The sequence below is a fragment of the Bipolaris oryzae genome, assembly GCF_000523455.1.
Source record: "Bipolaris oryzae ATCC 44560 unplaced genomic scaffold scaffold_54, whole genome shotgun sequence".
Taxonomy (NCBI): Eukaryota; Fungi; Ascomycota; class Dothideomycetes; order Pleosporales; family Pleosporaceae; genus Bipolaris; species Bipolaris oryzae.
The window spans coordinates 1-27,263 of NW_006911330.1; the positions used below are offsets into that span (position 1 = coordinate 1).

The following is a 27,263-nucleotide window of genomic DNA, read 5'->3' on the forward strand; positions in this document are numbered from 1 at the left end:
AGTCTATTGAATAGATTAGCGTTGTCAAAACCCCGGTTACATCCATAACTCTTTTCCATAAGAATCGCCAGGCAACTCTCACGGCGCTAACCCAATCCTACTCGCCCTAACCCGGATCGAGCCAGAGAAGTATTAGCACTCCAAACCCCGTGTAACACGTATAGGCGTTAATAACGATATAATTTTTATATTTTAAAGTATAGAAGTAGGCTAAAAAAGGCTAAGAAGCTATTAATAGAAGATTGTAGATTATTCACACGCGCTTGGAAGATTATGATTCCTTAATCTCAAAGTACCTGGTATTCGTCTCGCGACGGGGTGCGTCTCGTGACTTAGGGATGGACGTTACTTAATCTCTTTCTGGTTCATGCACTATTACGTCAAGTATGCATCACACGATTGGCCTCACTATTCTGGGTAGCAATTCAAAATACCCCCTGTAGGATTCGCGGAACGCTGCATGCACACGAGACGTGCCACTGCCCCAAGCACCGCCATCGCACTAGACCTGATTTGGAAAACATGCTGGCCAAGACATAAGGCCCAGCAGTAGCGTCGGGGTTAATAAAATGCAGTAATATTACTGGATCGAGAAGAGAATCTACAGGAGACCGACACAGTCTTGCAGAGGTGAACATAGTGGCTTGCTTGTTGCAATACGCTTGCTATTATGGTGTATGGTTGGAGCTAAAATGCAGCTTATTTCATCACTGGACGGCCATGCAGTTCGTTTTCTTGGAAAGGGCAGTCATGTATAAGAACACAAAGTAATCCCTTGTGGTGTTCTATTATCTACCATCATACCTTCTTTCGCACTTTTCAAAGACCAAGTACATGATGAAAGCGTACACACAGTATGCAGCAGCAATTGCTACCATTTTGCCCTCGGGCCTCAGCTCCCCTTTGAATGCAAGAGGGAACACCAGCATGGTTTATAATTTCTCCGAAGTAGGCCTCATCTACTAGTATCAAAAATGAATGGAGACTAACACATATACAGTTGACCGCGAGCCCATCACTTGCTTGGTCCCCATGTTATAGCAACTTGTATGAGCATCCCGATCTTTCTAGAAGAACAAAGACCAACTAACCTTGCCAGTACCTGTGCCTTGCTAGAAGTCCCACGCGACTACGCCAACAAAACCGCCGGCACCCTCAACATCGCCATCATCAAGAAACCCGGCCCAGCCCCCAACGCGCAAGAAGTCCTCGTCAACCCCGGCGGCCCCGGCGGCTCATCCGTCAGCATGATCCTCTCCAGCTCCGCCTTAATCGAAGCCAAAATCGGAACCGACTACTCGCTTGTCGGCATCGACCCCCGCGGCATAAACAACAGCGAACCCTCGAGCGACTGTTTCCCCGGCTACTCCTTCCAAACCCGCAACGCCATCCTCTCCGAACCCCTAGGCCTTGCAGACATAACCTCTGAAAAAGCACTAAAAACCCATTACCAATCCCTCCTCGGCTACGGAAAATGGTGTTCAGACATGTACTCTGTAAACGGCACCGCACGCTACGCCAGCACTGTCGCCACAGCACAAGACATGCTACACTACATCCAGCTCCGCGCCGCCGACACGGGAAAAGCGCCAGAGGAAGCAAAGCTATGGTACTACGGTATAAGCTACGGCTCCATCCTCGGACCCACCTTCGCCAGTCTCTACCCTTCGCACGTGGGCCGCATGCTCATAGACGGCGTGCTCGATCTCGCCGATTACTACGACGGCGGCTGGGAAACCGCCACAGACGATAGCGACAAAGCCGCGCGCTACTTCTTCCAGCAATGTTTCGACGCGGGTCCCGCGCTCTGCTTGTTCCATCAAAACGCTTCGTCGCCACAGGTGATTCAAGATCGCTATGAAGCGCTGCTTGAAGAGCTAAAGCAACACCCTTTTTCGGTGGCGCAGGCAATTCCGGATCCGAAGAATCTGCTCACGGTGCCCGGAGCGCTGCCGCCGACGCCGTATGTGTTGCAGTGGACGGATATCTCGAGTCAGGTTTTCGCTACGCTGTACTATCTTAACCCGGTGCTTGTGGTGCTGATGGATTACTTGCTTCTCGCCTTGCAAAATCGGGACGTGTCGATTCTATCTAGTATCACGCTCAAAGCCCAGATTAACAGTTTTAGCCCCAGCTACGATGAGCGCATGGGGCGGACGCTAGTGGTATGTCTAGACTCGGATGGAAGGTCGAATTATACGGCGTTTGAAGATTACAAGGGATTTGTGGAGGGGATGCATAAGAAGAGTAAATATGGGGGACTGCATGTTGCCGCACTGAGTGGACCCGTGTGCAGTCAGATGCAGGTGAGGGCGCCTGAGAGCCAGCGGTTTGATGGAGTACCGAGAGTGAATGGGACAGATACGCCTATTTTGTTTGTGTCGTCGGTTGCGGATCCTGTAACGCCTTTGTCGGCGGCGAGGAAGATGAATAGCCAGTTTCCTGGGTCGGGGCTGCTGGTGTTTGATAATGTTGGTGTAAGTACTTCCTTCACTCGAGAGTTGGCTTCTTGGGGATACTGACGGACTGGTCTGAACAGCATACTGCACACTTCCAGTCGATTAAGTGTGTCTCTGAACACGAAAAGCGATATATGCGCGATGGAACCCTTCCGCCTGCGAATACGGTATGCGAGGTTGAGGAGCCCAATCCATGGATCGCGCTTGCAAAGCTATCCAATGTCACTGGAGCTACACCGTTATGAACTTAGTATCATGGCAATGATGGGAGTCCTCCTATCATTCCTACATTCAATGAGCGGGATTTATATAGAATTGTGTACAGGGATAATACATGACTATGTTCTTGGACACATGGCTCGACATCACCCTTCTTATCCTTCGGCATCAATCGATTTCATGTGCTCACATATTCCAGAACCAACACCGTGTTTACCTCAAGGGTATGGACTATTTATTCAACCCAGACGGCCCTTGCCGCCTCCATACTTTCCTTCTGGTCCCTCGAGATGAGCATCCAACACGGCCGAAGTACCGTTCAACACGGACTTGATAGCCTCCGGGAGAAGTTTGCCCAACTCGTCAGCTGTACTCGCGTGCGCAGCCCATATTTCGCCGCCGCTCGCCGCCTTGGCGATACCAGAGTAATCCGGTGTGGGCGCAAAGCTGATGTTGAGCTCTTCATTGCTGACCTTGGAGCCTTCACCGTTAGGATGGACGAGCAGCATGGACTTGCGCGGGGCGTTCCAGCCCTTGTTGTTGAGCACAATGGTGAGAACAGGAATCTTGTAGCGCTGGGAGATCCAGTAGACGGAACCAGGCACAGAGAAGAGATATGTGCCGTCGCCGACAATTTGGCATACAAATTGTTTCTTGCCTTCATAGTCGGTCGCGAGCTTGATACCCAGGGCACCACCGCCAGACCATCCAAGACCTCCACCGCCACAGTTTATCCATGATCCGGGCAACATCGCTTGTATCTGGTCCGCGACAAAGCCGGTTTGAGTGACGGCCTCGATGGCCCAAATGGTGTCTTGTGGGCATTGCTTCTTCAGCTGGGAGCAAAGATAAGGTGTGCCATAGTGGCCCTTGTCATCAACCTTGGCTTCGCTTGCGATGCCTTGGAGTTTCTTCTTGTATGACTCTTGCAGAGCCGACCATCGCTGATCGAAGAGCTGACTGGTGAGTTGTTCTTTAAAAGCAGACTCTAGGTGCTCGTTTAGCTGGTTTAGCGATGTATACGAATCGGCTTGGTAGCGTTGAATGGCGTTGAGATAAAAGACAGGCATCTGCTGCTTGAGCGGATCAACGTCTATATGGAAGATTTTCGCGTCTTCTTTGGGATGGCACTGAGTGTTGATCCATGGTACATCGCAGTCGAGAACGAGAATGACATCGGCTGTTTTGATGGCCGGATCGTTGCCGTAGCGCAGGCCCAGCCATGCCGGGTGGTTTGCGGGGAAACACATGTCACTGCCTCCTGTATCCAACACACGGATGCCTTTGACGTTGTCTGCAAGCCGAACGAGCTCCTTTACTGCTTCGTGGTTTCTGCCAGAGTAGCCAGTTACGATAAGAGGTTCCTGGGCCTTGACCAGAGCTTCGGCGATTGCCTTGACGCCTTTGGGGGGAAGTGCAGACGGCTCGACGGGTGCCCAGTAGTCCTTTTTTAGCGTGTATGGGGTCAGATCCTCCTCCATGGGCTCTCGCGCGCCGTAGAGATATACCGGACCTTTTGGATCGCTCATGGCGAAGGACAAGGCGCGGTTAACCATTTGCTGTGCAGTTGTTAGCATTTTCTCGTCATATGTCGCCGTCTAGCACACCTTGACATTCTTGCCAGATTTGATTTCGCCCGTATATCTGCAGTATTGCTCGACAATCTTTTTCTGGTCTGGCACATCCTGTATCCAGTGAATGTACTCTGTCCTGCTACCGCGCATCTCACCCTCGATGGTAAATGGGGACAGGCCGGCGAAGATGAGAACAGGCGCGCGTCCACATGAGGCGTTATGCACAGCAGCTCCAAGACCTTGTGTTCCAACATCGACATGTACAATGACACATTGGGGCTTGCCCGTCAACCTAGCATATCCGTCGGCCATGGACAGAGCGACCATCTAACCATTTTAGCCATTGTGTAACCTTGGCTGCATATGGGCTACTTACCTCATTTGGACACGTGATAATTTTGGGGAATTGGCCCTTGGCCTCATTCTGGCCTTTGACAATGGCCTCGATAATCGAAGGATGGTCGGATCCGAGGTTGACAAAGACATGGCTGACGCCATACTCCCAAAGGGCTTCAAAAAATGCAAAAGACGCAGTGTATCTAGAGGAGATTAGAAAGAGTTTCATGCAAAATTGAGAGACTCTTTACTTACACCATGTTGTCTGATAATCTTCTGGAGAAAGTTGGAGGAGGGGGTCTTGTATCCCCGCGACGGCCATGTTAAACAACGGCGGGCTGCCCCACAGGCGCGGGGAAGCTGCGATCGCGGCAACGGTTTTCGGGTGACATCAGTCAGTCGTCGGCCCGAGGATTTTTCGTCTAAAGTTGATGCTGTTTCAACCTCTTATCTTCAACAAGGCACTGTATGTGTGAACTAGGAGGACTATCTTCACACCGGGCGCGCCGCACTTGCGCCGAGCATTACTACGTAGTAGTAGTACTACTGTCCGTGCTGCGGGGCGGCACGCTTCCGTTCTTCGGAACACCTCCCCAGATGGTCACCACGCTTACAGAACTACGACACTACGAATGCCGACCAAAGCCACGCAACACCGTCTCAGAGATTTGTAGATTTTCGCGTTTCGTAACATGGCTGAGTATGTTTCTGCGCGAGTGTCATGTTGCACAAATGTCCAAACGAAACCCGTTTCAAACCCTACCTAGGTATTTGTATGCCATCACGGTAAGCCTCTAAAAGCTCAAAACACCCATTGCTTAATTCTATTTACTCAATTTTTCAATTTCTTGCAAAAGTCACAATGTTCGTCAAATCGACCTCTGTCGCTATCTTTTTTCCATTCTCTGCGCTTGCTTATAGTGCGACATGCTCGAACCACTACGCACCCAACCATCTTCTACGTCATATCTGCAGTGGACCTCCAGACGTCTATGTAGTCGAACCCACGAACGGCAAAGGCCTGGGCGTTTTTGCCATGCGCGATCTTGACATTGGCGACATTGTTATGCGCGAATCGCCCGTCATTAGGATCAGCCGGTCCAAATTCACAAAGGGACAGGAGAATCCCATGGCTGCTGTTGCAAAACTAGTCCACGACGAATTCAAAATGCTTCCGCCTAGCGCACAGGAGCAGGTTTTAGCGCTATCTTACTATGCCAATGGTACAGTGAGCACACAGTCAGAGACACTGGGGACCATATTTCGTACAAACGCGTACAATACCGGGGACAAATTCAGCTTGTTTCCTAGAATCGCTCGAATCAACCATTCCTGTCGACCAAACACGAGCTACTACTGGAGCGAGAAGCTCAATAAGCACATTGTCTTTGCTAGCCGGAAGATCAAGGCTGGAGAAGAATTTTCGGTCTCCTACATTTCACTTCTGCTCCCTCAAGAGGACCGACAGAAGCTACTCGATCAATATGGCTTCAAATGCCAATGCGAGGCATGTGCTCAGAAACGCGCAGCCGGCGAGGCTAGCGACAACCGTCGCGTCACTATCAAAAACGCTTTTGATAGGTTTGATAGCCAGCTACTTCTCGATCCTCCAAAGACCAAGGCCGAAATCGAACATGCCCACAAGAGTGCTGAAGTGAGCGTTCAGCTCGCCCAGCTTGTACAAGCAGAGGGCCTTGCTGACTACTACGCGAGAGCTTACCGGATCGTCGCCCTCAGCTTTGCCAAATTGGAGAACTGGCAATCGGCCACGGATTGGGCGCACAAGGCGTACAAACTACGCCACATGGAGGATCCAGAGTCGCCGTATACAATGGAAATGCACGAGTTGACATCCATGTACATCTCGAAATGGCAGACTCAGCTTACGGGCCGGTCCTAAACTTGATGTATTTTTTAGTCCATCATTCTATCAACGAATAGCGTACAGGACCAATCTCACTACCGAGTGGCGAACTAAAGGCGTCCCAGACCTGCGGCTCGCACATGCGGCCCTGTTCACCCGACATGCCGCCAATTAGCCTAATCCGTCACCACGCCGCTGCACCTCCATACCCACCACGTCTCTTCATCTCAGCATATCTAATCCATTGAAAGTTTTCCTTCCCAAATCTCCAAAATTCCATTCACACACACACAATCAAGCCAACAATGGCGCAACAAAGATTAATCGATACCACCCCCCGCGTCCGCAAAAAACCCATGCGCATCCTCGTGCTAGGCATGTGCCTGTGCGGCACACCAACCATCAGCCTCGCCCTCCGCAAACTAGGTTTCACCCCCCACCAAATGCGCTCCGTGCTGTCCAACCCCTCCGACCTCGCTCTCTGGCAAGAAGCAATAAACCTCACTTTACTCCCACCCCAAGACCGACCTGCGCACCAACGCAACCAAGCCGCCTATGGGAAAGATGACTTTGACAAACTCCTCTCCGACTACGACGTCGTCGCCGACATTCCTGGCTGTCTTTTCGCCAAAGAGTTGGTAGAAGCGTATCCCGATGCCAAAGTCATCCTCACTTTACGCAACTATGCGGATTGGGAGAACAGCATGCGAGAGAGTCTCTGGTGCCTGGATACTTGGCGCTTGTTTACTTTCTGTCGCCAGTTCAACTTGACGCAACTTGCGCCGCTGATGCAGCTGGTGCATTCGGCGTTTAAGGCGCATAGTGGGAATCAGTATGGTGGGCCGGCGGCGAAAGCGGCGTATGAGAGGCATTATGAGGAAGTGAGGAGTGTGGTGCCGAAAGAGCGGCTGTTGGAGATTGATATGGATGGGGAGGTGGGATGGGAGAGCCTGTGTGGATTTCTAGGGACGGAGGTGCCGAAGGAGGGGTTTCCGGTTGTGCAGGAGGAGAAGGCCATGCGGAGGGGGTTGGAGAGTGCGTGGTGGGGTATGGTGCAGTATTTTGTGCTGTTGATTCTGTTGCCGGGGTCGGTGGTTGTTGGATCGTACTTTCTGTTCGTGTATGCGGATGTGCTGAGGGGATATAGGGATATGGTACTTTTGATGGTGAAGAAGTATATGGATACTGGGGAGTGGTAGCTTGATCATCTTTTTTTTCCAATAAATCTAATGGTATTGTCTATTTACGTGCCCGGCAAGCATTTAAAGCTAAGCCTTCCATCGGAGGAGAGTAAACGAATGCTTTCCAAATGTGAACTTGCCCTTTCCATCCCAACTGCTCTCCTTGATCCCAACTTTCTGCTCCCCATTGGTATTCACAATACCAACGTTCTCCCCGGTAACTGTGTGTACCTCGACTTTGTCAGCCTTCAGCCCAGGGATCTCAACCTCGAAATCCCGTGTCTCGTGTATATTCGTAACAGCAAGGTTAATGAACCCGTCATCACTGAGTACAGCACTGCAGTCCAAATACGGCGTCTCGATTGTACCACGGATCCACTTGGGATTTGTGCGGCCATTGTACTCGGGCGTACGCACATTGAGCGCAATAGTGTGACCACGCATGTACTTTGAGAAGAGAAGAAGAGGCCACCAAGTTGTTTGCTTGACAAGACCCTCCTTGGTAGTCATGAGCGGAGAAATAACGTTGACGCTCTGCGCGATAGTAGCCATGCCCACGTCTTTTGCCTGGCGGATGAAGCCGTTGAGGAAGTTTGCTACGGCCAGAGCGTCAGAGAGAGTGTACTTTTCTTCTGCGCCCTGTTCGCCGGGAGCGCGCATAGGATCCCAGACGTTCCATTCGTCGAAGCAGATGGTTTGGCGGGGCACGGTTTCCGGCACCTTGTTTTCAATGCGGGCGAGGTCGATGAGGCTGGAGGCCATTTGAATTGCTCGCTCGGCTGCGCGAGGCGCTGTGGCGTTGGGGAGATGCTCCTTGTCTGCAGTGTAGATGTGGATCGAGTGCATGTCAATCAGGCTCTTGGTCGTGTCGCCGCTGAGGCCGTGAACATCCAACTTGACGCATTGGTTTAGCACGTAGTAGTCCCAGGAGGAATAGCCAGTCTCTCCACACAAGATGGTGGTGATGGTTGGGTCGAGGAGCTTCAATGCCTTGGCCCATTGGTAGGCCTTCTTAGCGTAGTCTTCTTTGGTCATCTGCTCCACTTGCCATGGCCCATAGCACTCGTTTCCGAGAGCCCAGTACTTGACCTATCACTAAAGTTAGCAGACTGCTAGTGCAAGCCACAACCCGCACGGTCTGCAGCTAACGTACATTGTAAGGCTTTTCGCGGCCATTCTTGCGTCGAAGGTTGGCGTAGTACGTATCTCGGTCCGAGTTACAGTATTCAAGCCATCCAAGAGCTATTAAATTTAGTCATGTCGGACAAAGATCCACCTCATTGCATACCTTCGTCCAAAGTACCAGTGCCAAAGTTCAGGCAAAGGTAAGGCTCAGTGCCGACCTCTTCGCACCATTGCATGAACTCGTCAGTTCCGAAGGTGTTGGGCTCGATGCCGATCCATGCGAGCTCAGGCCTGGCGCTGCATTAGTCCCAATATTTTCTCTAGGGTTTACTCTTCCGAAGTGCTTGGTGGGAGATCTCTGCAGGGTGATGGACCCTGTAAGCGGACCTGAAATAACCTACTGTTCTTTTGTTGACACATGGAAGATTTTGTTGAATATAGAATTGCCAACCGAGGCTCAGGCAAGACACTAGTGAATACGATGAAGGGCTTACCTCTTGGGCCTATTCTCTTTTGGCCCAACGCCATCAAGCCAATGATACGTTGCAACAAAGTTTCCGCCTGGGTAACGTACCACAGGCACTTTGAGCTCTTTGAAAGCCTCAATGACGTCTTTACGGAAACCTCGCTCGTCTGATAGAGGGTTGCCGGGATCGTAAATGCCGCCGTATATGCATCGACCCATGTGCCTGGTGCGTGGCTTGTTAGCCGAGGGAAAAACAAAGAAATGCACATTTCGGAAAACCCGAGCTGGTAGGGCGCCATTGTCAAGCTTACTCGGTAAATCCTCCATAGAGGTTGTCATTGATCTTAGCGACCTTGTAGGAGGGGTTGACAGTGATGGAGGGGGTTTCGCTCTCTTCGATTCTGGTAAAGGACGCCATGATGGATAAAGTTGGCAGTTGTCCTGAAGGTGGTGGCAGGAGCAAAGAAGACGAGGTCCAGGTTTTCGATTGCAATTTGATAATGTTACGACCTGCTCAAGGTCATAGAAGGCTTCGTCGAGTAGCATGTGGTTTCCAACTTGGCACGGGCCCTAGTACCAAGTCAGCTGGTGTGTCCGGCACAAACTGACATGCTCATTCGTGGAATTTAGCCTGCACGCATCATCGCATCACACGTCTGGCACACACTGCACTTGAGCCGTTTGAAGTAAACCACCCGTGCTTAGGTTCGGGCAGCCAAGACACATCCCACCAGTGGTGTGATGGTGTATCTCCCAATTCAGGCCTCCAGGTGCAGATTCTAACCCATTTGGACTGGCGCTGAATGTATACATCGGTTGGATTTGAGCCGAGCCTCTGCCATACCACCGACAACCGCTGTGACAGGGATCAGCACGCGGGTTGCGGAGGTAATAAACGCGGAGTCGAGTCAATACCCCCGCCATTTGTGGAGATGGTGGAGTATAGTCGCTTGCATGCGTTCCCCAGACTTGGACAGCTATGGGGTGATACAAGCCTGGCAGAGACGCGGCAAAGTGCCCAGTATAAAGAGGAAGGTAGGCTGCTCATCGTTGACTTGTCTTACTCACCGCTCTCTACCTTTCTGCAGCCCTCTCAACCCCAGCTGCAGTCGCCATGGCGCTCCCTCCCAAAGTGTACCAGTTCCTCGTGGGTCTGTTTGCATCGCTTGGTTCGTTGCTGTACGGTTACGATCTTGGTGTCATTGCCCAGGTCATTTCTTCGCCAGCCTTCAATGCAGAATTCAATCCCACAGAAGATGAAACTGGAGCAGTTGTGTCAGTCTTCACCGGTGGTGCTTTTTTTGGTGCCTTTTTCGCCGGTCCCGCTGGTGACAAGCTCGGTCGTCGACTCACCATCCTGATCGGTGCATTGGTAAGAATTGTCGAAAGTTCCTAGAGCACATGGAATTTGCTAACCAAAGCGCCATAATTAGGTCTTTATCCTCGGTGGTGCACTACAAACTGGCGCACAAGCGCTATCTTATCTCTATGCCGGACGCGCCCTTGCTGGTGTTGGCGTTGGTTTCCTCGTCATGATTGTTCCTATGTACCAATCAGAGTTGGTCCACCCCAGTATTCGTGGACGAGTCACAGCTCTCGTGCAGTTCATGTTGGGCATCGGTGCCCTTGCGGCAGCCTGGATCAGTTATGGATGTGATGTTGGCTTTGCAGACGATGATGACGGCCAGTGGCGTACATCGCTTGGTATCCAAATTGTGCCAGCCGTCTTTCTAGCCGCACTCATTATGGTCTTTCCCGAGTCGCCCAGGTGGCTTATCAGCCAAGGCAAGAGCGAGCAGGGTCTCCACAACCTGGCGAAGCTCCATGCAAACGGCAATGAGTCAGATGCGTGGGTCATGGCAGAGTACCAGCAGATACAAGAAGCCATTAGCTTTGAACGCGAGAATTCAGCCAAGTCCTATGGCGAGCTCTTTAGGGACAGGTCCTGCTTCCGCCGTCTCTTCCTCGCCTGCGCTATCCAGGCATCCGTTCAAATGACTGGTGTTTCGGCTATCCAGTACTACTCCGTCAAGATCTACGCTCAAATTGGTATCAACGGCTCCGACGCCCTCAAGTACCAGGCCATCTCCTCGGTTCTCGCTCTTTGCGGACAAGCACTCTGCATTGCTTTCATCGATCGATTGGGACGCCGCTGGACTCTTATCGGCGGCAATCTTGGCAACTGCGTTACCTTCATCATCGCGACCGTCATGTTGGCTGTTTTCCCACCCGGTAGCAGCGGAAACGCCGCCGCCGCATGGGGCTTCATTGTTGTCACTTGGGCGTACAACTTCTGCTTCAGTTCAACATGCGGACCTCTCTCCTGGATTATTCCCGCCGAGATTTTCGATACCAAGACCCGTTCCAAGGGTGTTTCCATCGCCACTATGACTTCTTTTGCATTCAACACCATGATTGGACAGACTACTGGAGTTGGAATGGCAGACGTTGGCTGGAGGTTTTATCTGCTCTTCGTCGTAAGTGTTTCTTTACAATTAATTATCGATTGCGAACTGACCAAATACTAGGTTTGCAACCTCACCAACGCCATTTTCTTCTACTGCTTCCTTCCCGAGACTGCTAAGCGCCCGCTTGAAGAAATGAAGTACCTCTTCACAAACGCCCCGCTTTTCGTACCTGGAATGAACAAGCACGACTTTGTGCCAGACATTGATCGTCGCGTCGAGGAGGTTGCTGCGAAGCAGGGATCTATTTCCCACGCAGAGAATGTAATTGAGTCGAAGCACTAGATTTAGCTATGTGCCTGGGTTGGGCTATTGTATCTTGTTGTTGCTTCTGGTATATCGACAATATAAGAAGATGAAGCTAGACGCATAATGAACCTATTAACGCAATTGTCTTTAGCAAAAATGCTCTCCACGTGTATGTTCGTGGTACCATTTTCACGTTTGCGTGATATACCTGGATATCGCTTTCCAGAGAACCAGATTCAAAATTACCCGCTTACACTCCAAAAACAAGGTTACGCTAGTTGATAGTTGGCACAGTATCACCGAATGGATGGGCAGTGCAAGCCACCGGGATAAATGCGATTTGGCCAAACAAGGAAGTCGGTCCGACGCGTCTACAGGATATGCATCGGAGAGATGCTTACTTCATCCCAGGGTGGTCACATGGGCAATGCATTATAGCTCAGGGGTCAGAATAGCCCGAGGTGGGGTGTCGAAGACGGCGGAGCTATTGCTGTAGGATGCGTTGGTGAAGTCGTTCTGGCATGCGTGAATTGTGCAAGTGTTTGTTTTGCTTTGGAGCTGCGGTTGAATAGACATGGACAAATTTGGTTGGATGACATCAATGCTTGGCGACCCTCACGCGTCCTCTATACTAATGCTTACCCTCAGCAGAATAGCAAATGACCCAGCGTAAATATACGAAGCGCGCGGGACGATACCTAGTAGGTCTGCTGTACCTGATTTCATACGGTTAATTGCATCTTAGCATGTTCTTCTCTTTTCACTTCAGATACTACTAGCGTTCCTATTCATAAACATATCCTTCGCGATTGCATCTTTCCTTCAGCGGTCATATCACAATATCCTGTTAGCCTACTTACAGGCATGTTTCTCACGTGAGAAAAAATGAGGACAATGAATGCGCTTGTCAAAGACTGCCTTGACAGCCTCTAGTGGATTCACAACAACCCAATGATGCCACTCAACTTGAACCTGGTAAATATCACTGCGCTGGCCAATCCACTCTCTGAACCTCGTCAACGTGTTTGGCAGAAGCGGAATTCTCAAGCTACCAAAAAATGGCGCGAGACTAAGGAACTGAACCATACTGCAAACAAGAGAATTGGAGCAGTGAGTTGAGCTTGTTGAGGCGGTTGATGCGAGGGCATTTGTCAAGCAGATTCAACGACCGGAAGGAACGTAGCATTCTATTTTGCATGTGGTGTTTTGGTTTGAGTTTTCGACAAGGTAGATGCTTGGTTGGTAATATTCTGTCAAAGCGGACTTGTCTTTAGTAATTCTAGTACCACAGACACAATTAATATCAATATCACACTCACAACTATCACACTACGATATATCCAAAGCTAAATCAAAAACCATAAACGCTTCAAGCTCATACAACAATATTGAATCTCTCACCATTCATTCATACTCTTACACCCACCTCTACCCCTTCCTCAAAAAATAGCCACAGCATTCGGCACACACGCCACACCCCCTGGCACATCCGCCGGCTTACTCACAAGCAAGAAACTCCACCTCCCCTCCTTCTCGCACCTCTTCGTCAGCTCCTCGAGATTCCACAGCTCACCAATCGGCATCCCCCACAACGGAAGCATATTAGCATGTAAACTCCCATCCCAAGTCGCCGGCGGCCAAACCTCAAACCCCACACAATCCGTCGCAGCCGCCGCAAAATATCCATCATACAAGAAATCCTTCATCTCCTCATCCGACGCCAGTCCTGCATAGAAATGCTTATCCAGCGCCAAAACACTCAAATCTGCCTTCTCAGCCGCAGAAAACGCATTATATTTTTCCAGCCACCCCGTTCTAATCAGCAGAATATCCGCTGTGCGCAACTCAGTCCCCTGGCTCTTCGCGCACGCCTTCAAGTCCTCGGCCGTGATAGCGTGGCTAGTAAAGGGGTCATATTCTTTGCCTTGTTTTTGTGACCAAGACCATATGTCGAGGAGCACGCCGCGCCCAATGATTCCCTTCTTCGCCCAAGCATCTATACCCAGTTTGCGCGATGGCTCAGAGGCATCCTCGCCGTCTTCACTGTCGTCATTCACATTCGTCATGATGTCATCTGACAAAACACCATTGTAGTGACATCCGTACGTTGGGTGGGCAAAATGGCGAAATCCGTCCCACTGGGTGCTGCTTTGCGTGTTGTACGATACCTCGTCGTCATAGGCGCCTTTGACGGCTGATCGGATGCGGTGTTTGAGTCCCTGGCGGCCGAAGAGAGATGGGCCGGGGACGTTGAGGGGGAGATCGAGAGAGATGGATTCGCCTGTTTTGACGCTTTCTTGTACGGTTGCGAGTGTGCGCTGAGGAGTAAGAAGGTTTAAGCGGCCGAGTTCGTCGGCGCCGCCCCAGAACCAGGCGTTACCTTTCGGGGTGCCTGATACGTGCGGAAGAGCTGAGCGCTTGGGAAAGGTAGCGGCATCGCCGTTTGGGTTCAGCCGCATCTTTATTGTTGGTTATCTGGGGAAAAGGGGTCCTGGGGTGGTTTTCGGAATTCTGGGGAAGCGCGCTATAAACATGACGTCGATGCTTTGTAGATGACGATACGTACGAAGGAGTTCCCCGCCCCCACTCTTGGACCCCATTAGGATTATGATAATGCGAAATACGATCCTATCTACATGCATCTGCCATGCAGCGCCACATGCTTGCGTTTCTCGCATTTGGCTTGGGTTCGGTTCAGTTCGACTCCATTTTTCTTGTGTAGCTGACCAGATCTAGGCTACATCTGGAAAATGGTGCTGGAAATGCCATCTCGTCTAGTCAAACGTATATTTTAAAGCTAGAAGACGGGGATATTTCGCCTAGAAATTTCCTGATGCCTCTAGATATAGCAGAAAACTCTGTTTTACAATGTAACCATAAAAGGTTTCCTGTTTTCTAATACAATTAGCATATCACATGACCCTCGCATGACTGCTAGAATACCACTACAGAACGGATACTAGTGATTTCATTCTCTACTTTAATCTGATCGTTCCCAGCCGCAACGTCAACCAATGCCCACTGACCTAAAAAACAGTCCAAAAACTGACGAGAAAAAACGGATCACTCAAACAGGCTCTTCCGTCCGTTCTTATTCAAATTCCTCCCTTAGCTCGATGTTCCTCCACACACAGCATGCACCGTACCAGTGGAATAGCTACTCTCATCGCTCAGCAAATAAATCGTCAACCTCGCTACCTCTTCTGGCTGGCCTAGTCTTTTCAGAGCAGTAATCTCTGCCAGCTCCTTCAACAGCTCTGGTGTTGCAGCTGGTGCCATCATCGGCGTCAAGACCGGACCTCTGCATCTCGCACCAGCCTTCTACATGTTCTAGCAATACGTGACAAGAGTAAAGAGGATACTTACGGTGCAACGGCATTGACTCGGATTCCGAAATGCGCCGCCTCGTTGGCTGCAACTCTTGTTACGCCGATGGCACTGTGCTTACTCGCTGTGTAAGATGCACACGCAAAGCGACCAGTCATGCCTGCGACACTTGCTATATTCACGATGCTGCCTCCGCTGCCTTGCTTGCTCATGGCTTGGAGTTGCGCTCACACTGAAAAGAAAACGCCGTCGTTGTTGACGCTCTGTACTTTCCTCCATTTTTCATCAGTCATGTCTATAATCTTTGTGTTTGTGTGGCTTCATTGATGTCTGCTAGAGAGAGTTTGACTCCCATCGAATATAGCAGTTTAGCAGTTGCAAGGCCCATGCCCGATGCTCCGCCTATAATTGCGATGACCTTGCCGCGTAGAGATGGATAGGAAGCTTGAGACGACATTGTTGAAGGCTTCAGTTAAACGTTTAGGTTTGTTTGGTTCTGGCTGCGTTGGTGAATAAAGCGCAAATTGCCTTCTCAAGACTGGCTTTGATGTCGTGGAAGAGTAGTTCATAGAGGATGTACTTATATACACGTAAAACGGGAACGGAGCCACCGGATGCTAAGGGCTAGGTTGTACTAGTGCGATACTAGGGATGACAATAGACCTTCTCAGCCAGCCAGTCAATACGGAACAGGTACTGTTAATCATAATCAGTGCTATAACAAACTTGTTTTTTTTGAAACACGAACACTGTCAAGTTCATGTGGGTTAGCTTTACTAGGTGGAGGTATTTAGTACCTATAGCAGCTCTGTAAAATTACAGATGCTGTTTCTCCAGGTCAGTTATTAGTTGTGCATACCTAAAGTAATCTTAGTTATAGATTTAGCTGATATCATAGGGTAATAAGCTTTTAGCCGGCTGTTCCGACACGCCTAGAACTACGGATCTACACAAGTTCCGCAGCCGGCCAAATTAATCAACAAAGTTACTAAAATGATAGTATAGCCAACAACATGTGCCGATTCCCTCGCCTTGGATAGGTGATTTTAGTGCTTGTTCGGTTATTCATTATCCGTGTGCCATTTACTACTATTCTGGGTTTAGAGCTTCGACAAGGGGGCTGCTTAACTTCTATTTAGATTGAATTGTTCAATCAGAGCTCCATTTCATAACTAGGTTCTGGTTACGTGGCAGCCACATAGCAGTTGCATCGTATACTAGACCACTAAGTCTAGTACTCAACCAGGACGCTAAAATAATACTAGATATAATAGTCCTTTCAAAGCATACTCGTGATTCGCCTCCTCCCACCACCTCTTCAATCGTCCAATGCTTCACTCATCTACGAAGCAACGCATGTCTTCTTGTGCGTCTTCCAATCCACCTTCTGACACTCCTGCGAGCAGTACCTCGCCTTCTTACATTTCGCACAAGCCGGAAACGCCTTTTCACCCTTCGGACTCCTCCCACACGTCGTGCAATCCCCTTCTTTCCTCTCTCCCCTCCTCTTCTGAATCACCTCAGCCATTTGCGGTACCTTCTTCTTCATCATCTCAACCAAAATTTTGACACTCATGCCGTCGGTATCTTTGTTTTCGATATCGCCGCCATGCTCAATATACCACTTCATCATTTGCACGTTCTTGGTAGTGTCGCCGTGTAGATCCGCTTGTGCAATCTCGCTCGCTGGAGTAGCGTTGAATCGGTTTTTGGTATTGACGGAGCCTCCAGCGTCGAAGAGGATTTGCGCAAATTCGGGTTGCACATAGGGTTTTGTGGATATGGCCCAGAATAGTGCTGTAGAGCCTAGAACGTCCTTTCCGTCGACTGGTACTTTAAGATCATTGGCAAGGTACTTTACTATTCCGAGTAGTTCCTCCTTCTTTGCTGGGAGCATGTGGAGTGCTGGCAGTAATATTGCGTAGACGGGAGTTTTGACGGGACCCCATCTCTTCGCGTACATGTCCTGTCTAACGGTCTCACGTGCGTTTTCATCCCCGCCTAGTTGTTTAATCATCATCTCGCAGTAGTTTTGTAGCGCATCAAATTCCCCATTGAATGCGGCGAGGAGAGTTTGGCCCACTGGATCTTTCAGGTCACGGCTAGGCGCAGTGGGATTGGCTTGGGTCCAGCCTCTGAGTTCCATGCCGTCCATGCCAGCGAGCTGATCATCAGAGTTTATGAGATCCTCTATAGTGCTTCACGTATTTGTCAGCGAAGGGTCGCTCATCTGGACCGCTGGCGCTCACCGCTTAGACCGCGGCTGCATATTTTCGAGCATTTGCAGAAAGTTGGCAGCCATCTTGGAAAGTGAAGTACAGTATACGATCACGTGAGATGATGGGAGTAAGACTACTCTTTCGGGTAAATGAAGATAATTAGAGATATAGATCGGGGCTAGACCGGCAAAGTGAGAATAGTGTGGGTGTACAGTAAGAATGTAGCGTCTGCGTCCACTGTAAGAGCGAAACGGCCCGCATGTGCGGCGCCACCACGCTAGGACGATTGAAGCAAGTGTAAGCGGTCTAAAAGCTTAACTCTCTATGCGGGCGATTACATCACTATGCTCCCCGCAATTATTGATGTTACACAAATCTGAGACGACCCTTGTGTAACTTTGCTTGTTTCAAGTCTTCATATAGGAGTACAAACCATACAGGATAAGAATAATCGCTTATGATGATAGAATGAATTTAACAAAACGATTCCGAAGACTTAGCCTGCTGCCATACCAGGTATCAAATCCCAAACGCCACCGAGGACACGAGCATTGAAGATGCAAGATCTCCGATCTCGGTCGTGTTTTTTTGTCGTGAGTTAATGGTTTGCTTATTTCTTCAACGCAGCATCGTACAAGCTGACAAGGATACCGACAATTGAGCTGATTTGTAGGCCGTAGTATCCTCCGGGTACGTGGTTTCCAACGCGGGCTACAGCATACTCAGAGAAAGGACCCCAAGCCTTCGGGACGAGAGACGCGCTGGTAGTGTCCCGGTACGCGCTGTAAGCCAATATCGCCCTTGCGATGTTGAAGATGAGGGGGTCAGCGGGATACTGGCGATCATCTGATTTACGGGAGGTGTTTGAACGGAGAGTCAGGTTGAAGAAGTATGAGAAGAAGAGCGGTAGGACCCAGCTGGTCAGCGACCAAAGGGTTGCGGGTGCCCACCAATCGGCAGTCAGAAGTGCCCAGCCGTTGGGACCTCTGATTTCCTGGCTGTTGGAGTATGAGGCGAGCGCAGCAGGCGTAGCAAACAGAGGTGTTGTATCAAGCGTGTTCCACTGGAGCCCCACAGCCTCAATGAGCAGGATTATCGTCTGAATGGTAGCGACGGAGCTCGCGTTTTCACGGATAAACTCCTTCAACTCGTCGATCCTGGTTCTATCCCATATTTCAGTGGCCTTTGTCTTCACAATCTGAAGCGATTGGTCTGCAACTTCAGCTAGTTGCGCAGGCGATGGGGGAATGTCAACTTGGGGAGCGATCTCAGAGACGCGTCGGGGAGCTGGCTTTGGCGTTCGCGACTGTACGGCGCTATTCTCAAGGGCACTTCTGCGCTCTATAGCCGTGCTGCGCTCAACAACTGGGGTACGTTCCACAACCGGAGTACGTGCAGGCTTAGGCTCCTCCTCACTGTGAAGGTATCAGTCTCAACGCGCAACGCGTCGCGTGCTTGGGGTATGACGTACACAGGCTCCTTGATGATTGTACGTCGGCGCGTCGTCTTGGTCACAGTAACAGGTGCCGTAGGCGACGAGCGCTCGCGCTTCACAGGCGACCCGTTGCGACCATAGTAGTCGCGAAATTCTGGGAGTTTGGCATATGTCGTCTCATTGGAGTTCAGATGGTTTGCCAACGATTCCACCAGATCATCCTTCAACAGACCATCCGCACTGCGGGGCGAGTATTAGTTTCGCGGCATACGCGCAAGATCGATTTGAGCCTACTCGGGGAGTCTAGCCTTCTGTGCCAGCTCAATCAGGTCGGCTTTGCGCTTCTTCTGCAGCCAAGTGTGAGACATTGTGAATGGTACAGTCTGAGTCGCGTGCGCGTGGCGATTACAACGATATAAATAATGAAGCAAAAAGGGAATGGGGTGCGAGAAAAGGTGGGGGCGGTGCGGTGTTGACCAAGTGGGAAGAGAGTTAGTAGTACGCGAGGCTCGAGATGTAAACACGAAGGCTGGGGCTCACGTGGGTCAGATGGGCGCTAAGTCGGCGGCTATGGGGCCCAGCCTTGAAGCCCTTTGTCCTGATCTGCAGCAGGACAGCGCATTGTCGTAACGCGCAGGGCCACGTTGTGCATGTTTCGTGCTGCATCCGATACTTGACGGCTCCCTCCGCAGTCTGGCCTCTTATCTCTGCTAATCAGGGCCTCATCAGGTCCCTGTGCTCCGTGTGGCCCGTTGTGGCGGTGCATGCAAGGGGTCATGTGGCGCCGCTGTGGCGCAGTCCCGGTCTTGGCCGAAATTTTCTAGACAACAGCATCATCGCAGGCCCGCACCGGCTGCAACGTCACTTTTTGCTTTTATCGCCCTGCTTCCCCTGCACCTGTCTTGTATATTTGCAGCATTCCCGCTACAACACTCACAATTCTTCCCACAGCGCACCGCCGCCATCTAAGCGCTCATGGTACTTGCCCGCGTGGCCAACCTCTTCACCAACGGAGACTCTACCAGCACTCTCACCGATAGTAGCCGGGACTATGTCGCAAATACAGCACGAGCAAGGCAGCCCCCCATGGCGGATACCAAGCGGAGCGTGATGGAGGAGGAGGAGATAGACGACGAAGCAGCACGGCCGCCATACCTACATGTGAGGATGCCTAACCGGCAAACATAAAGGCATGCCAATTGACCATTTACAGGCAATGCTGGCAGGAGGCATAGGAGGCACCACAGGCGACATGCTAATGCACTCACTCGACACTGTAAAGACGCGCCAACAGGGCGACCCGCATATGCCACCAAAGTACACTTCCATGGGTAATACGTACTACACCATATGGCGACAGGAAGGTTTCAAAAGAGGACTCTATGGAGGTGTGGAACCGGCCTTTCTTGGGTCCTTCATTGGAACCATGTGCTTCTTTGGCGCATATGAATGGACAAAGCGGACTATGATCGACTATGGCGTCACTCCATCAGTCGCATATTTCTCAGCAGGTACACTAATATCTGAATTACGCTCAGAAGAAATATGCTAACTAGTATCAGGTCTCCTAGCCGACCTCGCTGCAGCACCAGCATACGTCCCATCAGAAGTCCTCAAAACCCGCCTTCAATTGCAAGGCCGGCATAACAACCCTTACTTCAATTCCGGCTACAACTACCGTTCCACCATTGATGCCGCGCGCACAATCGCTCGAACAGAAGGCTACAGCGCCCTCTTCCATGGCTACAAAGCAACACTGTGGCGCGACCTGCCCTTCTCCGCACTACAATTCGCCTTTTACGAAGAAGAACGCGGCTGGGCAAAAAAGTACATGGGTACCAATAACATTGGACTCCCTCTGGAAATCGCGACCGCAGCAACAGCAGGAGGAATGGCCGGCGTCATAACTACACCTCTCGACGTAGTCAAAACTCGCATCCAAACCCAACACAACGGGCCTTCTTCCGCCTCTCCAGCCGCACCCAAAATCTCGCTTTCCCCAGCATCAGCAACGAAACACGCGCCGCCCACGCAATCGGTTACGCCACGCTCTACAACGCAAAGCAGACCCATATCTACCTCGTCCCCATCAACAACGCTCAAAGCACACGGCGCAGCAACTCTCGACACATCGTCCGTGATCACGGGTTTAAAGATAATATATAAGACAGAAGGCGTAGCTGGCTGGTTCCGAGGTGTAGGGCCCCGTGCGGTCTGGACGAGCGTGCAGTCTGGTACTATGCTCGTCTTGTACCAGACACTTCTCCGGTGTTTCGAGGAGCACCCCCTGTCACGCGTTGAGGATGTGTAAGACTAGCTTCTTTTTTTCGCGTAAGCATTTTGTACGATGAATGAATTAAGGGAGGGGGTATGGAGTGATATAGAAGTTATGCATTCGCGGCGTTTTTTTTACTGTTTTATATTGTTAAATCGGGACAATCGCCTCTTTTGGTTCATATGAGGGGCTGCGCGTCTGTAGAGGGATAGAATTATGGGAATACCAAGGACTCTTTACACTCTATGATGTGGTTTGACGGATCGTGACGACGGAAATAAATCACTTCACCAACACATCTACATGAGTCTAAACAACAGGACAAAATACCTCCACAGGAGAGACTACCATACCACCTAACCTTCTCTAAGAAAACACAAACATCAACCTCCTTACCGCCTCCCCCTATCCTCCTCCCCACCCCCACCCGGCCCAGCCATCTGCCCCGTATTAGCCCTCTTAACCCTTCTAAAACACGCAAACTGGACCTTCGTCCCCTCCCTCAACCTCTTCAGCACCGTCCTCAAATTACCAAGCTCATCCTGCAACTTGACTCTGGCCGCATTATCCGTCTTTTGATCAAGGACCTGATAAATATCCGTCTGAATCTGGGATGCCTGCTCGGTCGTATACGCTGACAGCGTTTGCGCCATGAACTCCACATCGAGGGTTGCTTGCATGAGTTGCGGGAGGGAGATGGCGGGAATGTTGTCGGACTGGAATGTTTGGATCAGGGAGGCGGTGGTGGATTCGAAGAGGGAGCGCAGGATGCGCGGAGTGAGAGGGGCGGAGGTGGTGCTGGATTCCGTGTGCACGATTACGAGGTCGAGGAGGACGGAGAAGACGTAAGGGCTTGGGTCGCGGTCTGCGACGGATTTTTGGGTTGGGCCGGGAGGGGGAGCCCAGGCTGGGGAGAAGATGCCGGATTGGATTGTTGAGTTTATTTTTGTGGCGTGGGGTTTGGTGTAGGAACGGAAGAGTTGCGAGTCGAGTTGGGAGAGGACGTCGCGGATGCGGTTTGTTTCGTCGGTGAGTTGAACGCTGAAGAGGGTTTCGAACAGGTTGAGAAGGGTTGGTGTTATTTCTGATTGGAAGGCGGACATGTTGGCGAGGGTCAAGAGGAGTCGAATAGACTACAGGTTGTTAGACTAATACATTCTTTGCAATAGTTGAGGGATCCTACCTTTTTGTTGGCATCGACTCTGCCCCACTCATTTCCAGTATGGTCTTCCTGCTCGTCAATGGTAAGGTCATCGCTCTTGACCTCGAATTCGTCGCCAAGTGCCTTTCTGCCTCTTTCGGCACATTCAACCATACCGCTCAGTGTTCTGTACAAGCTCGTCACGAACTGGCTTCTGACCATCTGCAGCAGTTTGTTGCTCGGCGGTACGACCACATCAATCTTGGTCTTGCTCGATGCCTCGACATAGAGTATCTTCTGAAGATTATTCAGCAGGAAACTCTGTACTGCTAGGAAGCGCTGAGGCAAATTTGTAACATCCTTGCGATCAACATGGCGGGTCCAGTCCTCAAGCACTTTGAGTTTCTCTGCATCGGTATTCCAGGCTGCACATACAGCCTGCACAGAGCGCTCACGCACTCCACCCAGCAGTAGACGCAAGGATTCATCAACGCGCCCACTGCCTCCAGGCTCTGGTACTTGTAATGACGCCAACTCATTGGCCGCAGTGCCAATCAGAACAAGAGTCTTGGAGAGATAATGGGACCCCGAGAGAGCATTAGAGTGGGGAGGCCAGAAGGCATACTTCTCCCATGTTTCACCTCGACTGGGTGATGGTGGTGGCACTTTGCTGAGATCAAATCGTGACCGGGTCGCTGATGTAGGACTCAGAATACCGCTTCTTGGTGTTCCAGGTGTTGTCGGTGTAGGGGTTGTTGGTGGTAATGGCGAGAAGAGAAGTGACACATCCTCGATAGGTGGGTCTGAAAAGAATGAAAACAGATGATCTCGGAGAATACCAATGAGCTCCGTGGTGCCCCTCTCCAGCTCGGCTTTGTTTTCGCTACTCAGTCGATGATGTACAGATGACTGGCCGTGATGACCTGTGGGCAAATTCCTCTGCGCGCGTCCAGAGAGGAAAGATTGAGCAATCTCCCAGTATTCGATAAGCTCCCCTAACAACCCGCCTTTTGTGGAGAGAAGGGTGTTCATCAAAGCATACACATGCTCCCAAAATTCGATCACTTTAGGAGTGTCCAACTTCGATGGTTCAGCACTGATATTGCTGCTAGTCGGAACCGAACGTAAATGTTTTTGCAGTAAACGTAGGCTCGGCTTTTCACCGTGAACCAAATGGCGGCGAAGGATCTCGATTTCAACGACTGAACGCTGACAGGTAGAGTTGATGTGCAGTTTGAGGTGCTCATATCGTGAGATTAGCCATGCCCAGATTGGATTTTCCTCAACACCCAGTTCGAGCAAGATTGAAATGATGCCCAGGTACTCGTCCGACTTGGTTTCTTCACTTCCAGTTTGCAGGTTTGTGAAGTGCGTCGCCGTAAGGCGTTTCCACGAATCTCGCTTAAACCTTTCAATCTGTCGCTCCACATCCGACCACATTCTTGCTGTAACAATGACCTGGTGTATCTCGGCGTCGGTGAGTGGTGTCTGTGCAGAAGTCGCTTGTTCCGTAATGTACCGGGCTTCTTCTGCATACTTGCGCGCGCGCTTGTATTCCTCTACAATTGTCTCGTGATCTTTGTGGCGTATTGCCTCCTCTATAGCGGACCCAACCTCAAACATGCCGCGATGGTGTTCCACAGATTCTAATATGGACTTGAGTGTCTCCTCTCTTTCTCGGCCATTTAGCGCAGGACCCCACACCTCCTCTGCTTTGACAGCAACTTCAGTCAGCGGGACCTTGATGCCTTGCACACCATATTCGCTTTCCTTGACCAAGGCATTCTTCCTCTTTTCCGCGGGCACGGCGTCGATCATGCCTGATGAGAGGTTCGCGCTCGACTTGCGACCAGAGAAGCTGGAACGGCTTCTTGCGCGACCTTGTGGCGGGGCACTGAGCGACTCCGACTGGTCTTTCCCTTGGGCGCGCATCTCGTTGTATACGCGGTCAATGGTAGCCTTTGCGCCTACAAAACGATCAAAGTTGGACTCGACAAGAACCTTGAGTGAGGCTGACTTCTTCTCAATAGAGCGAGAGAGGAAGTCAAGGCCGGAGAGAAGGGCATCTGTAGAGGCTTCATTGTGGACTTGGGAGAGGAAGAGGGAGGGCGAGAAGGTAGTGGAGCTCAAGAGGAAGCGGTTGCCTGTGGGCCATTAGACATGCCCCATGTGTATTGCTATATTTTTTAAACATACGCAGCTTGATATCATCCTCGACCTGCACGTTCTTGGCTCGCAGCACCTGCACTACACTGGGATACATGCCCAACGGGTCCTGTTCATCCTTCTGCACCAGCGTCTCCACGCCATCCTTGGACCGCTCTGCTCCGGGAATCTGCCGCGAGAATCGGGGGCTGGGTTCTAGTATAGAGAAGCGCGACTGCGATCGGCGAACAGGTTTCTGGGTGACTTTGGTCGCTGGTTCGACATACTCCTCGTCTTCATCGGCAGCATCCTTCTCCTCGGGCCATACTGCGGGGTACAGCGTCGTGAGATTGTATTTGTTCAATATCTCCGTCTCTATTGACGAGCTCATTGTAGCTGTGGCGAGGTTCGAAAGGTCATCCAATCTGGAAATGCCCCCGTGGAGCGGTTGTGAGTTGCGTGTCGCAGGTGACAGCTCGCTGAGACGCGGTTGCGGCCACCAATCAGACACGCGTAGTGCTTGGCGGTGGGACTGCATACTACGCCTTGCGACCTCACCTCTTCTGCCCCACTCCACAAGATGATATCTTGTCCAGAGTCAGATAAAGGCAAACTTACCAAGGAATTGAAATTTTCCTGATATTTTGAGTACCACCGTGTTGTCTTCCAGTAATCGCATTGGAGAATTCACACCCCCTCTCTCGCCGCCCACGTTTTCAAGAGATAAATGTACACTTGCACCAGGCCGGGCCCGGTAATCGTGTCTGCCATGGCTTTACCAACCATTGTCATCGAGAAGGATCTCTTCGGCTTCATGCACTATTGGTCTTTATTCAGGATTACATTCTCTCACTTCCAGATCAGGATGCCCATCTGAGTTTGAAATTTAGTATCAGTGGCCGGTTTGCAAAACTTACTCGTAATTTGAAATTGGATATCTGCATACATCTCTCCATGAATCCCTGGTAGTAGCTTCTTCTCCCACTTTTCAACCCATCCACGCTCTGCCTTTTCCTCAGACTCTCACCTTTAGCGCTCTGGTGCGGCACCAGTCTTCCCTCTGGATATATAAACCATGAAACTGAGATCTCATCCTTTCCTCCTCTTCTCTACTCTGTACTATTTCAAATTCATTCATAGTCTATCCTAGTCACTACCTGCTTCCAGTATGAACTTGTTAAAGTCCGCATCTCCTGTGCATACACATACGCTTGAAGAGCGTTCAGCACCAGCTTCCGAAGCGGCATACGCAAGCCCGATCCATGGACAAGACGTATCTGACTCAGCCTCTGAATTAGAAGCTTCACATATTTCAGATGCTTCTCAGCCAGCGGCGCCTACTGCCTCCAAGCAACCAACTCCTGATGATCACGAAGAAGAACATGATCCTCACTTCACGGGTGATCTAATGGAAAACCAGCGAAGAGAAGTCAAATCCCAGTTCTTGGGTACCATTGATATGCACGTCTCACAATCTTAGATCTGTGTCCCGAAAATACTTACCAAAAGTAGTACATTCGACTCTCAGGACGAGAATATGCGCGCTCAAAACAGTTTGTTGCCAGAGAGTTTCTACCGGACATTCTACGAAACCTCAGCCACTCTGAGTCGCTATGTGACTGTCAATACCCACGTGAAGCATCGTAAGAGGAAGGATCTAAAGATGGATGATCACAACGCCTTCCAGGCTGTTGCTGTTTTCTCCCTTGACCAGAACATGTTCCTGGAGGAAATCGAGAGGCACCTCGTATGGAATCAAAAGAAGATCCCATCTGCATATATATCGGTTTTCAACGGTATCGGTACGTGTTATGCTCAAGTGCCTACCTCAGATAAGCCTGGACTAACATATTTCAAGGTCATGCAGAGAGACAGGCAAATTTTCATTACGAGAGGAGTCAGCGCATCGGACAGCGTGTAAGCATCGCCAAAATGCATACTAAGGGCCTCGTTCCTGCCACTATACGGGCAGAGTGCGAAACAACTGTCAAAGTTTTCACCAAAAGCCTCGTTCTGGGAGAGAGCGTGAAGATCAAAAAGTACTCTCGACATGTCGACATTCCCGTTTGGATCCATCAGAAAGCAATGGATCGATATTACCGTACTATCACACCTGAGCAGTTGAAGAAATCCGGTGCGGATATGTGGATATCCATCACGGAACTTCGCAAGTCGAACCTCAAGGTGGCGGAGCCCAAATTCAACAAGAGCAGAGATGTAATCTGCGCTCAAGGACACGACTACGAGTGGCTCTGTTGCGGCGGTATTCTCGAATCGAGAGTTACGGGAGTCTGGCCCTGGGATGGCAAGCAAAGCCACATGATTGACCCTGGTTATCCGGTCCGAAGTGTTGAACATAGTGGCCAGCCTTGGGTCTGGGACTGGAACAAGAAGATGTGGCTTCCAGACTTGTTCTCGGCCTCTGCTGCTCAGGGTGAGTGTTTCAACACCAAGCGCCAGCGTACTAATCATGAGCCGGCCGATGATAAGAATAAGAAGACGGCAGTTTGTGAGTGCTCCAAAGCACGCCCGCTGCTCTCAATGAGCAACATTCAGTCAGATGATTCAGAGCCTATCTATCCTGGACCTACAACAAAGCTCTGAGAGGCGCAGCTGATCCATACTCCGACATACATCAACAATTGGATCAACCAGCCCCGGCCCAGTCATCTTCATTTCCAATCCAAATCCCCAGTCGATTCAAGCATGTCCAGAATTCCCCATCATATTCAACTCCCTATGATTTCATCCCAGTACCCACATTCACATAGGATTCATGCCCA

The 27,263-nt window shown here is 50.6% G+C and overlaps 11 protein-coding genes across 11 annotated transcripts; 6 read left to right on the top strand and 5 right to left on the bottom strand.

The window, feature by feature from the left end:
- Positions 1-837: 837 nt before the first annotated feature.
- On the top strand, positions 838-2,704 carry COCMIDRAFT_93851 (uncharacterized protein; the record flags this gene model as incomplete). Its single annotated transcript, XM_007689221.1, has 4 exons — positions 838-948; positions 1,001-1,047; positions 1,100-2,477; positions 2,540-2,704. The coding sequence occupies 4 exons, from the start codon at positions 838-840 to the stop codon at positions 2,702-2,704; spliced, it is 1,701 nt and encodes a 566-aa protein (XP_007687411.1).
- Positions 2,705-2,917: 213 nt separating this feature from the next.
- Positions 2,918-4,848, bottom strand: COCMIDRAFT_4784 (uncharacterized protein; the record flags this gene model as incomplete). The annotated part of the gene is made up of 4 exons (XM_007689192.1): positions 2,918-4,237; positions 4,286-4,579; positions 4,629-4,791; positions 4,844-4,848. The coding sequence occupies 4 exons, from the start codon at positions 4,846-4,848 to the stop codon at positions 2,918-2,920; spliced, it is 1,782 nt and encodes a 593-aa protein (XP_007687382.1).
- A 602-nt stretch (positions 4,849-5,450) lies between these two features.
- Positions 5,451-6,488, top strand: COCMIDRAFT_25823 (uncharacterized protein; the record flags this gene model as incomplete). The annotated part of the gene is made up of 1 exon (XM_007689204.1): positions 5,451-6,488. One exon carries the CDS (start codon positions 5,451-5,453, stop codon positions 6,486-6,488), a length of 1,038 nt encoding a protein of 345 aa, XP_007687394.1.
- Positions 6,489-6,757: 269 nt separating this feature from the next.
- On the top strand, positions 6,758-7,651 carry COCMIDRAFT_93914 (uncharacterized protein; the record flags this gene model as incomplete). Its single annotated transcript, XM_007689222.1, has 1 exon — positions 6,758-7,651. One exon carries the CDS (start codon positions 6,758-6,760, stop codon positions 7,649-7,651), a length of 894 nt encoding a protein of 297 aa, XP_007687412.1.
- Positions 7,652-7,720: 69 nt separating this feature from the next.
- Positions 7,721-9,642, bottom strand: COCMIDRAFT_93778 (glycoside hydrolase family 51 protein; the record flags this gene model as incomplete). The annotated part of the gene is made up of 5 exons (XM_007689223.1): positions 7,721-8,722; positions 8,787-8,875; positions 8,922-9,049; positions 9,253-9,447; positions 9,536-9,642. 5 exons carry the CDS (start codon positions 9,640-9,642, stop codon positions 7,721-7,723), a joined length of 1,521 nt encoding a protein of 506 aa, XP_007687413.1.
- A 696-nt stretch (positions 9,643-10,338) lies between these two features.
- COCMIDRAFT_25826 (uncharacterized protein) lies at positions 10,339-11,974 on the top strand (the record flags this gene model as incomplete). Its single annotated transcript, XM_007689205.1, has 3 exons — positions 10,339-10,596; positions 10,658-11,701; positions 11,753-11,974. 3 exons carry the CDS (start codon positions 10,339-10,341, stop codon positions 11,972-11,974), a joined length of 1,524 nt encoding a protein of 507 aa, XP_007687395.1.
- A 1,403-nt stretch (positions 11,975-13,377) lies between these two features.
- COCMIDRAFT_36250 (uncharacterized protein) lies at positions 13,378-17,567 on the bottom strand (the record flags this gene model as incomplete). The annotated part of the gene is made up of 4 exons (XM_007689212.1): positions 13,378-14,397; positions 14,882-14,883; positions 16,718-17,463; positions 17,515-17,567. The coding sequence occupies 4 exons, from the start codon at positions 17,565-17,567 to the stop codon at positions 13,378-13,380; spliced, it is 1,821 nt and encodes a 606-aa protein (XP_007687402.1).
- Positions 17,568-18,094: 527 nt separating this feature from the next.
- On the bottom strand, positions 18,095-19,287 carry COCMIDRAFT_93812 (uncharacterized protein; the record flags this gene model as incomplete). Its single annotated transcript, XM_007689224.1, has 3 exons — positions 18,095-18,895; positions 18,952-19,159; positions 19,214-19,287. 3 exons carry the CDS (start codon positions 19,285-19,287, stop codon positions 18,095-18,097), a joined length of 1,083 nt encoding a protein of 360 aa, XP_007687414.1.
- Positions 19,288-19,894: 607 nt separating this feature from the next.
- COCMIDRAFT_93821 (uncharacterized protein) lies at positions 19,895-21,230 on the top strand (the record flags this gene model as incomplete). The annotated part of the gene is made up of 3 exons (XM_007689225.1): positions 19,895-20,080; positions 20,133-20,430; positions 20,476-21,230. 3 exons carry the CDS (start codon positions 19,895-19,897, stop codon positions 21,228-21,230), a joined length of 1,239 nt encoding a protein of 412 aa, XP_007687415.1.
- Positions 21,231-21,586: 356 nt separating this feature from the next.
- COCMIDRAFT_93839 (uncharacterized protein) lies at positions 21,587-24,871 on the bottom strand (the record flags this gene model as incomplete). The annotated part of the gene is made up of 3 exons (XM_007689226.1): positions 21,587-22,327; positions 22,378-24,479; positions 24,532-24,871. The coding sequence occupies 3 exons, from the start codon at positions 24,869-24,871 to the stop codon at positions 21,587-21,589; spliced, it is 3,183 nt and encodes a 1,060-aa protein (XP_007687416.1).
- Positions 24,872-25,648: 777 nt separating this feature from the next.
- COCMIDRAFT_4794 (uncharacterized protein) lies at positions 25,649-27,084 on the top strand (the record flags this gene model as incomplete). Its single annotated transcript, XM_007689193.1, has 3 exons — positions 25,649-25,920; positions 25,993-26,282; positions 26,339-27,084. 3 exons carry the CDS (start codon positions 25,649-25,651, stop codon positions 27,082-27,084), a joined length of 1,308 nt encoding a protein of 435 aa, XP_007687383.1.
- Between the last annotated feature and the right edge of the window lie 179 nt (positions 27,085-27,263).